The sequence below is a fragment of the Nymphaea colorata genome, chromosome 10 (assembly GCF_008831285.2).
Source record: "Nymphaea colorata isolate Beijing-Zhang1983 chromosome 10, ASM883128v2, whole genome shotgun sequence".
In the NCBI taxonomy this organism is placed as follows: Eukaryota; Viridiplantae; Streptophyta; class Magnoliopsida; order Nymphaeales; family Nymphaeaceae; genus Nymphaea; species Nymphaea colorata.
The window spans coordinates 12,069,403-12,080,354 of NC_045147.1; the positions used below are offsets into that span (position 1 = coordinate 12,069,403).

The following is a 10,952-nucleotide window of genomic DNA, read 5'->3' on the forward strand; positions in this document are numbered from 1 at the left end:
ATTCAGGCATGAGATTCCTTATTGCTACTTAAGGAAAATTATTGAAGACACAAAAATGTGAGATTTCATTTTTCAGGATTCCTTGGTGCTGAATTAAAAGGGAAGGGGGTGGTAGAAAATTTTCCTAATGAATACCCTCGTTCTCCACTGGACTATGGCTCATTGAATTACTGAAGTCCCTCCACAGGGTATTTTGGTCATTTTGACTTTTCCGATGATAAACTTTTCCCTTTGGGTCTTATTTTGAATTAATCACTTCCTTTTAGAGGTTACAGAAATGCTTCTTAACAAAACTTTGATGAACATTCTCTTTTGGATAATGTGTGGTTCTTTTGGAAACTTATATCAACTCACCAGTCACCACAATTGAAAACTCAAGATGACTAAGAGTCACCTTGGTAAAATTCAAAAGATCCTAATGAGCTAAGATTTGATCAAAAGTGTCGTATTTTGGAACTCAAGTTGTCTTGAATCACCTTAGTAAGATCAAGAAACCTCTTATCACTACAAAAAAAGATGAATTCACCCACGCGTGGGATCAAGAAAACTCCTATGGAGGCAATCACCCTAAAATTTATAAAATTCTACATACAAAAAAGAATGAGGTCCTGATACCAAGATGATCAAGAAAACAAAACCACAAGCCATAGCTCAATGTGGAAAGGTTTAAAAAAACCGTACGATTTCTGAAGTTCCAGGAACCGATCGGAAGTGACAAATCTAACCTTCAAATCATCTTAGTAGAACGAAAAAGATATGGTGCCCTCTTCTAATTTAAGTACTTAAATTAGGCAGTCTGTATTAAACATGGAAAGAACAAAGTTTCACTACAACCATACATTAATGTTTCATATGATGTTCTCTCATGAATAAGACGGTTGACTCTTACAGATGGCGGTGAACTGCACGAACATGAATGTTAAAAAAAGACCTTTCTTATCTTATCTTCTCCTTATTTGTTGCTTATCTTAACGGTAAGTGAAACTGCATTTGGATGAACTCAAAAGTTGTGGCATAAGATGAGCCAAATGTTGTTGAACTCCTTGTACAAATTTTTGTATATAAGTTGGAAGATCAATGAAAAGAAGCAAGGAATTCTCTTTTCCTCCCATTTTATCGGCTCTATTTCCCCTCTCGCTCTCTTTGCCCAAATTGTTTCTTTCTCTTCTCGATCTGGTTCAGTGCACGTCCAGTCTCTTTCACAAGTCTTCTTCACATGGTATCAGAGCATGGAGAGAAGAAATTTGGCTGCTCCTGAAGTCTGAAGGTGTCATCTACCACCTTGACTGCCTGGTCATCAACACCTTCATCTTCATCGGCACCCTCTGCAGATGGGTTCGCTCCAATATCTACATCAACTGTTTTTTCAACCTCCCACAGAATCCCGTTCTGGACCTCAGTGTATGGGAATGAATCAGAGAGGAGCTCGCCCCCGGTGAGCAAATCCTGGTAGACCAACATCGTTGCAGACAGCGACACCCTAGTGATCCGCCAAAATCGTATCGAGAAGAATGTTTTCCTGCCCAATCTCGCCTAAACTGAGATGACTTCGCATCCAAGAGAATGTGAAAATCAGAGCTCGTTCATCTGCTATACTTCCTTCTCCTTCTGAAAATCAGCGTCTGATGGAGCCGTTTGGGTTTACTCTCCTTCTCCACCGCCTCAATTGCGTTCTTTTGCACGAGAAACCTGTAGAGCTTGACGAGGAGCGTCAGCATCATCAACGTCAACAGAAAGATTTGGTTTCTTCTCTGATTTTAGACAGAGTTTTTCCAGCGAAGGAAAGAGGGAGGAAATAGAATTTGGGGCTATCGGACTGTAATTTTTTGAGGGGCGCTTTGAACTCTTTTTCTGATTGCTATAAGGTGAGAATGATGGTGATATTCTGACATCACTGTTTTTTTTCTGCCCCTTGAACATGAGCATCGAAGCGTCCTGGTAGAAATTCGCGAGGCCTGCTCTGTTCGCACGCCTTCGCCACCGAGTCAAGATTCATCGATGAAGATCTTTCATCCATTCCCCTCTAGGTCCTGCAACTATGACTTCTCTATTTTCTAAGGAAGGAGGAAGACGTCTACTGCTAATCGAGGGACATCCCCAGCAGAGAGTATCAAGAGCTAAGGCCAGGCGTAAAGCCTGCTACAGTTACTGAAATCCGTGTTCAGACGAGAAGAAGCCGCTGCATCAAGGACGCCTCTGTAGCCTCTGTCGCTTCATCGGAAACTAGCAGTCGCCGGATCTTCTAAATTTCTGTCGTTTTTCCTGTGGCAATTCTCTTCTCCTGCCACTACTCTGTTTTTTTTCAGTCATTAAGGAGCAGTCATGGCGTCGACAGCAAAGGATATTGGCAGGCCGGAAGATACTAATGGCTATGAAAGTTCTCAGGTGATATCTCCTAACTTTCGCCCATCACTTGTTGCAGCTACCATTCATAATCAAAGGCTGGTGGACCCCATGCGAGCGATGGTACTAGTTTCTTTGATAGAAACGGTCAATCTTTCAAGGAAGTTGTACCCTCATTCACTATGGATGAGTATCATAAACTCTTATCACTTGTTAGAACTCCCTCTGCCTTTATCAATTTCGCAGGTAATATATATTCATCTCATCTTTCTTGGATCATCGATTCTGGAGCAAGTCGGCACATTTGTGCCGATAGTTCTTTACTCCAAAAACAAACAAATTGCCAAGTACCTATAAACTTACCTAATGGACATACAATAACTGTTGATCAATCTGGTGGTGTTAAACTACCACCTTTTACTTTTGAAAATTCATTGCATATTCCCTCTTTTAAAGTGAACCTACTCTCTGTGAGTCAATTGACCAAAGCACTAAACTGTTCCGTAACTTTTTTTCCTACTCATTGTGTCTTGCAGGATCTAGCGTCGAGGACGACGCTTGGTCAGGAGAAAGAAAAAGAAGACATATATGAACTCGATCCAGTGACTTCATCCACAAGCTGCTTTACTGTGTTATATTCCCAAAATCTCTAGCACAGGCGGTTCAGTCATCTTTCTCTTTCTGGTCTTAAACTTGTTGATTCTTATGTAGGTTTGAATTGCGATTTGAATAAGGAAATTTGTTGTGATGCTTGTCATCGCGTAAAGCAAACTCGTTTGAAGTTTGATTTAAGTAGTATTGAAACATCAAAGCTTTTTGAATTAATACACTATGATATTTGGGGGCCGTATACTCAGTCCACCCTTACTGGAGCACATTATTTTTTAAGTATAGTTGATGACTATACAAGATCTACATGTGTTTTTCTAATGAGACATAAACATGAAACATTTCATCTCATGAAAATTTTTTTTGCCATGATTAAAAATCAGTTTGGAGTCTGTATTAATAATGTGCGCTTAGATAATGGGTCTGAATTTTTTTCATATGAGATAAAATCTTTTTTTCAAATGCAAGACACTTTACAACACAATTGTGTCGCTACTCTACAACAGAATGGAGTAGTAGAGCGAAAACATCGACATCTTTTAGAAATTGCTAGAGCTTTGCGTTTTGATGCAAATTTACCAAAACGTTTTTGGGGAAAGTGTGTTTTGACAGCAACTTACTTAATCAATCGCATCCCAACTCCAGTTTTGAAAGGAAAGTTACCATTTGAAAAATTGTTTAACAAAAGACCAAACTTCAAGCATTTGCGTATTTTTGGATCACTTTGTTATGCTACAAACAATGACCACAATAGAAATAAATTTGATGTTAGAGCTCATAAATGCATATTTCTTGGCTACCCTCAAGGACAGAAACCATACAAAGTATATGATCTAGAAAGTAAAAAGCTTTTTACTAGTCGAGATGTTATTTTCTATGAAAATATTTTGCCTTTTCAGCAAGAAAGAGAGAACGAAAGTTTGCCCGTATTGCCTTTGCCAATTACCCAAGTTGATGAAATTAGTCCCTTGGATAACATTATTCATAATAACGACAGTCCAAATACACCTATACTTGAACCAAATCATAACCCATCAAATATGTCCATTAATCATGAAAATGACCCATCACCTGAGTCATCAAGCGAGGTTGTTCAACCACCTCAATCCAGTGCATCAAGTTCTATTGCTGAACCAAAGCCCACTGAATCATTAAGAAGATCCACTCGTCCAAAACGGCCAGTTACCTGGATGCGAGATTTCTATTGCTCTCTTATTCCGGCTCCCTCGATCAATGGTATCTCGACGTCCAGTGAAATGAAAGGCACAAGGTATCCTCTTTCTAACTTTATTTCACTTTCTCGTTTCTCTCTCAGTACTCTCATTTCTTAGCAGCCATAGTGTCCACATCTGAACCAAAAACCTTTGAAGAGGCAGTTGGACATAGGGAGTGGCGAGAGACAATGAACTCAGAAATTAGTGCACTAAAGGAAAACAACACTTGGACGATGATCACCTTGCCAGAAGGAGTTAAGCCCATCGGTTGTAAGTGGGTTTACAAAATCAAGTTCAGATCAGACAGTACTATTGAGCGATACAAGGCACGACTGGTTGCCAAAGGTTATTCCCAACAAGAAGGACTCGACTACAATGAGACATTTGCACCAGTCGCAAAAATGGTAACTGTCCGAACTCTACTTTCAGTCGCTGCAGCAAATGATTGGTTACTATACAAAATGGATGTGAATAATGCCTTTCTTTATGGTGATTTACTTGAAGAGGTCTATATGCAAGTTCCACCAGGATATGACCGTAAGGGGGAGAATCTAGTATGTAAATTACATAAATCTCTCTATGGTCTCAAGCAGTCTCCTCGAAACTGGTTTCACAAGTAATCATTAGCACTGACAGAGTTTGGATTCAATCAATCAAAGATCACACATTGTTCACTTACAAACAAGGTCAATTTTTTGTTGTTGTTCTTGTTTATGTAGATGACCTTATTATTACGGGCAACACCAAGGAGCAAATTGACAAATTTAAGCAGTTTTTATGCCAGAAATTTCGTATGAAAGATCTCGGTACTCTTAAATATTTTTTGGGTCTAGAAATTGCCCGTTCAAGTGCAGGAATTTATGTTTCGTAGCAAAAATATGCTCTTGACATTATAAGCGAAACAGGTATGTTGGGTGCCAAGCTAGTGGAATTTCCAATGGAACAAAAGCATGGACTCGACTCCACACAAAGTCGGTTGCTAAGAGATCCGACTACGTATAGAAGGCTGGTAGGACGACTAATCTATTTAAGTATAACAAGGCCCGATATTCAATTTGCAGTTCACTTGTTAAGTCACTTCATGCAAACACCACGTGAGATATATCTTCAAGCTGCATTAAGAGTGGTCAAGTATATCAAGTTGAAGCCAGGACAAGGCATTCTTCTTAGTAAACAAACCAATCTTCAAATGTGTGTATTTTGTGACTCTGATTGGGCGGCGTGTCATGAAACACGAAGGTCAGTAACTGGTTACTGTGTTCTCCTTGGTGATTCTCTAATTTCATGGAAAACAAAAAAACAGCCCACAGTATCTCGCTCCTCTGCAGAAGCAGAATACAGGGCAATGACAAATGCAGTATGTGAAGTGACTTGGTTAAAGTTCTTGTTGATGGATCTAGGCGTGAGACATTCACAACCAGCAAATCTATATTGCGACAATTAGGCTGCTATGTATATTGCAGCCAATCCAGTTTTTCACGAACGTACCAAGCATATAGATTTAGACGGTCATGTGGTGCAAGAAAAAATAAATGAAGGTCTAGTAAGGACCAGTTACATTAAGAACAACAGACTTATTCACTAAGGCTTTAGGCAAGGAATCATTTAATCAACTTTTATCCAAACCGAGTGTAAGAAATCTCTACGCTCAGTTTTAGGGGGACTGTTAAAAAAAGACCTTTCTTATCTCATCTCCTCCTTATTTGTTGCTTATCTTAACGATAAGTGAAACTGCATTTGGATGAACTCGAAAGTTGTGGGATAAGATGAGCCAAATGTTGTTGAACTCTTGTACAAATTTTTGTATATAAGTTGGAAGATCAGTGAAAAGAAGCAAGGAATTCTCTTTTCGTCGTCTCTTCTCTTTCTCTCTATTTCCCCTCTCTCTGTGCCCAATTTGTTTCTTTCTCTTCTCTTCTCGATCTGGTTCAGTGCTCGTCCAGTCTCTTTCACAAGTCTTCTTCACAGCCCCGATCAATGTGAAGAGTCAGCATGGTTTTGTAAGTCACTTCTTTAGACGGGTCCTTTAATTTGAATCTAAAGCAAGCAGTAAGCAGTGCAGCTACTATCTTCATCTGCCGATACGCGAAATCTTTACCCAAGCACGTTCGTGGACCAGCCTGTGACAGTGAATGAAAAATTTTGAGATTTTCTTTCTTCGGACCTGGATCTTGCCATAATGTTAGTTATTATGTGTGTAAATGATGCAGCAAAACGTTCGAGAGCTAACGTACGTGCAATATTTGATTGTATAAAGAACTCTACTTACATGAAATGCTGGAAATTTGAAGGGGGATTCTGGTCTGAAAACTCCGTCGTGGAGCCATCTCTCTGGCCGGAAATTGTCCGCATGGTCGCCCCAGATATACTTCATTCTGCCCATCGCATAAGTTACATGGTTGACTCCATCACCTTTCTTCACTTTGAATCCATCAGGGAGGACGTCAACCTTGCATGCATACTGTCTATCCTGGGAAAACTCAATTAAGATGCATATTTATCTGGTTTGAGTGGCCGGAAGAAATCAATATAAGTTTAAAGCAAAAAGCCAGCATGACCGTGACTTTCCCTATTACAGGAAAAGAAAAAGGCACTCCTACAATTTCAGAAACAAGAAGGGCCATCTTTGAAAGTTATTCTTCAGAAAATTGCCAAATGCCTATAACTATCTTAGAGATTTCATACCACGAGCTTCACACATGGAACTCTAGTCGTGTGTTTCTCGTGACCTTTCGTAAACATTGACAGTTTCACCGTGGTATCTCCGCTAAAATTACTACTCTTTCTTGCACTAAATGTCATCACAAGTGAAAAAAGATGCAAATTGAAAGGTAGGGTTATTTTATTTGAGTGATGCCATGTTTCGATGTGCTTGGGTCACTGGTGATCAAGGTAATGACTTGAAGTACCATGTTACTCCTAAAATCTGAAAAGGGGGAATAGAAACAGCACTGAACTACACTCTGAATGACAAAACACCATCATCAAATCCGTATGTCTATGTGAAGGTGCGTGCAAACATGTGCAAAGCTTCTATGCTTCTTCTTATATGACAGAACAGTTATGTTATATGCTATTTATCGAAGATGTATAAAACCAAAATGTCTTCAGTCAGATAAAGAGTGTCAAAGCAGAGGAATTATAATGCTTACAAGGGGGACTGCAGGGTACAATCTCAAGGTTTCGCTCAAAGCAGCATGAAGATACTGCTGCTTTTCTAATGCCCCTTCTGTAAGTTTTTCCAGAAACTGAGTAAACTGTCCTTTTTCACCAGAACCAACTATCTCCTTGACCTCTTGTGCAGTCTTCTCTTGTATAAGGGGATGCTTGCAGGGAAAATATATGAACCATGAAAGCGTGCCACCAGTGGTATCCTTCCCGGCAATCATGAAGTTCAAAATGATATCCCTCAAGTAACGATCGTTTATGGTCTCCGGAGTCTTCTCACTTTCCAAAAGGAACCTTGACAAAATATCTTCACCTATTATTATTTTCAAAACCCAGCAAATCATGACTCTGCATTTAAAAAACTTACATAATTTGCTTCCAAATGAAAGGGTCCAAAAGGTTTATGACTTTGATGGCACGAGTACTGCTTCCGTCTAGACCTGATGATTTTATGGATGAATTCATTAATCACTGCAATATTTTTTCTGAGTGTTGCTTCTGTACCAACATTGAAAAATCTCTTGACCTTCCAGAATAAGTTAACGTAACGGTGAAATGTCAAAGCGTTCGCTTCATCAAAAGCCTTGGCGAATGTAATCGCTTCCTCGTTAGATTCATCCAAAATATTCAATTTGAGCCCAAATCTAACTTCGAATATGGAGTCCATGGAATATTTAGTGAATAATTCCTGCATTGGACACAGAGATACGTACATGAAAGCAATCACACTCCACACGTAATACTTGATCTGCACGGTTAACAGAAACAGTAACAAAAAGATAATAACGCTCGCGACATATGACCATAGGCATCGGTAGATCTAGCTTTTGTTCAACTTGATAAGCTTTCTCGTTCTAAATCAATCTGATCAACTCAGACATTGAATTGGGCACAGAAACCCCTAAAAGAAAAAGAAAAACGATAATTCAAGACTGAGAAGCATGGTCGTGTTGCCATGGAACCAGAAGGTGCAGCGCACCAATCTGGTTACTGGACGTTTTCATTTCTCTGGAGAACAGAGAAACAACTTTACTTGGGGTCCGCTTTACTAAGAAAACCGATCTTCTGATTGGGATCGGGCGATCGGATGACCCAATACTTGGTCACGTGAATAAAAGTCTGAACCTCTAAGAAGTGTATTCAAGGCAACAGGAGAGGGAGAGGATGATTTTTGATATTTTGAAAATAAATGGCATATTTCATTCAACACGCGATTCTTTGAGAATTTAGACTAAAAGCTAAGTGGTGATATGTTGAAAGTGAGAAGTTCAGTAGTACTTTGTGAATCCCTCAAAAATTGGGAGGGTCTTTTTGAAAATTCAAAGAAACCCGTAAAGAACAGTTTTAGAAAACAATGTTGAAGAAAATCGCGTCTAAACTTTTTCGTACCAATAGAGTTTCAACTTTTACGTTTATTTGATAAAAGGTGAGCTTCGTTTCCTTTTTTCAATTTACTTTTCAGATCGCTCTAAATGAAAGTGAAACTACATGAAACCTGAAAAATATCATTCCTACTTTGCAATGTTGGTAGGAGTTTTTATTTATGAGAATAAATTCGTTTATTATTTAAATAGGTTTTGGCAGGAATAAATATTTTACCTAATGATAAAATTTCATAAGATTGGAAAATTAGTTTTATAATCTTTGTTTTTCTGCTAGACTTTAGTTTTTTCATGATTTTAGTATTTGATGTCTAAACTTTCAAAAATTCAGTTAATCTGAAAATAATTTATAGTTACAAATGAATATGAAAAGTAATGTGTATTTTTGTTGGTATTTTTAGTTTATGAAAATAACATGCCAACTATAAAGTATAATATCCAAAATTCTCGTAATTTGTTGTTTAAGCTTCTCTTGGATCCACACATTGAGTCAAACATGAAGAAAAACGTCTGCTACTGCAAGAAACATCGCTCAAAACCTAGCCATATCTTTTAATGCCTCCTTGTGTTTTTTGCCTGTCGTACCTGTTACACTTCATTACTAAAAAAATTAATCATGTATTAATGATTGTTGAAAACTTTTGAGCTTAATCATGGATTAATGATTATCAGAAACTTCTGAGGGTTGATAAGAAAGTTGACTAAATGGTTAGTTGTCTTGCTTCCTACCCTTTTTAGAACAGACCGAATCTGCTTGCTTGAAGATGGGTAGGTATCCGATAAACTAGAACCCCCAACTCGATGTTCAAAATGAACGAATCTAGTTTTAATATTTGGCATCATGTCAGGCTTGACACTCATACCTGAGGCCTCATAGGGACAGACACAAGGATGCACAAGTGAGTTGATTAAATGATTAATTATCCAAGTTTCTAGTCTTTCTAATGTAGGCATACAAGTTACTATGTGATGGATTGAGACTATCTAAACTATGAGCCCTGTGGTGGTTGTTACAATAAACATAAAAAACCATGAGGTGAAGAAGGTGGGTCTTTGCCCAACTGGCCACTGATCATGGAGAGTTGAAGAGGGAGATCCAATTTTCTAGATTTAGATTTGAATTTCTTAAACCACACAAGAAAAAGAGTAGGATCTCAATGCATCACAACTTCAACGGATCACGAACACTTGTTACAAAAAATCCCCTTTGAAGACATTTGATTACCACTCATCTAATTGGAACCTATGATTTAGATATGAGACACACGGATTAATGATCAGATTCAAATTCTTCTATCTCATATCAGGTTTGTCAACATAAAATAATCAATTTTAACCTATGATCTTAATGCACCGAATTAAAGATAAGATTCAAATTCTTCCATCTCATATCAAGTTTGCCAATATAAAATAATCAATTTTAACCTAAGATCTTTAGCTTGATGCACCACCATATATTAATTGGAAAACATTATTTTTTATCATGATTATGCAAAAACGATCTCAAGACTCGTCCCAGCTTAGCCCTAGATTAAACTAGTGTTTGAATGTTAGTAAAAGAAGAAGGGTAAAAAATGCTGGGTAAATTACCTTAAGTATATTTTGGGACGGGTAACATTATTCAGCCGACGAGGATCTTGGACCCCAACTAGGGGTGAGAGGACAATAGCTTTGAATGGCATATAAATATTGGTTTGTTTTCGGGTGGTCAAGAATTCTTGGAGCAATAAAAGATTTTCCTTAAAAGGACTTAAAAAGCTAGACTACGATGATTCGATACCCAAGTCGCCCCGCTACCACAAAAAACCAAAAATTTCATTGAAACCCATCGATTGCAGATGCTTTTGTATCTTATATGAATGGTTTGATGATCCGGTATGCATGATTCACGATCAATTGAGTTCGAATTTAAGTGCGAGTGTGGGAAGAGAGAGAGAGAGAGTTGCTTCGTACATTTCATGTTGTATGTACTTCCGAATTGCTATAATAATTTCATCTCCTCATTTCTTGAGCGAATTATTAAATCACAAGGTATGTTTGGAGGGGCTCAACACTGGACTGCCTTAAACTTCTTCTAAAAAACAGTAGCAAAATTTCCTAAACACAAAAAGCAGATATTTAAGACACCAACATCATTTTTTGTCAAAATGATTGTTAAATCAGTAAAATTTTACTTTTTCCTTTATAAGAATTGACCTGAAAAAGAAAAATAACTACGTGGATACATATAAGGGGC

At 38.1% G+C, this 10,952-nt stretch overlaps 2 protein-coding genes across 2 annotated transcripts; one reads left to right on the top strand and one right to left on the bottom strand.

The window, feature by feature from the left end:
- Positions 1-829: 829 nt before the first annotated feature.
- Positions 830-3,682, top strand: LOC116262289 (uncharacterized). The gene is made up of 2 exons (XM_031641514.2): positions 830-2,589; positions 2,880-3,682. Exons 1-2 carry the CDS (start codon positions 2,323-2,325, stop codon positions 2,994-2,996), a joined length of 384 nt encoding a protein of 127 aa, XP_031497374.1. The 5' UTR covers positions 830-2,322; the 3' UTR covers positions 2,997-3,682.
- Positions 3,683-6,115: 2,433 nt separating this feature from the next.
- LOC116262615 (cytochrome P450 704C1-like) lies at positions 6,116-8,028 on the bottom strand. Its single transcript, XM_031642103.1, has 4 exons — positions 7,743-8,028; positions 7,319-7,647; positions 6,436-6,636; positions 6,116-6,286 (listed from the first exon to the last, which is right to left on the bottom strand). The coding sequence occupies exons 1-4, from the start codon at positions 8,026-8,028 to the stop codon at positions 6,116-6,118; spliced, it is 987 nt and encodes a 328-aa protein (XP_031497963.1).
- Between the last annotated feature and the right edge of the window lie 2,924 nt (positions 8,029-10,952).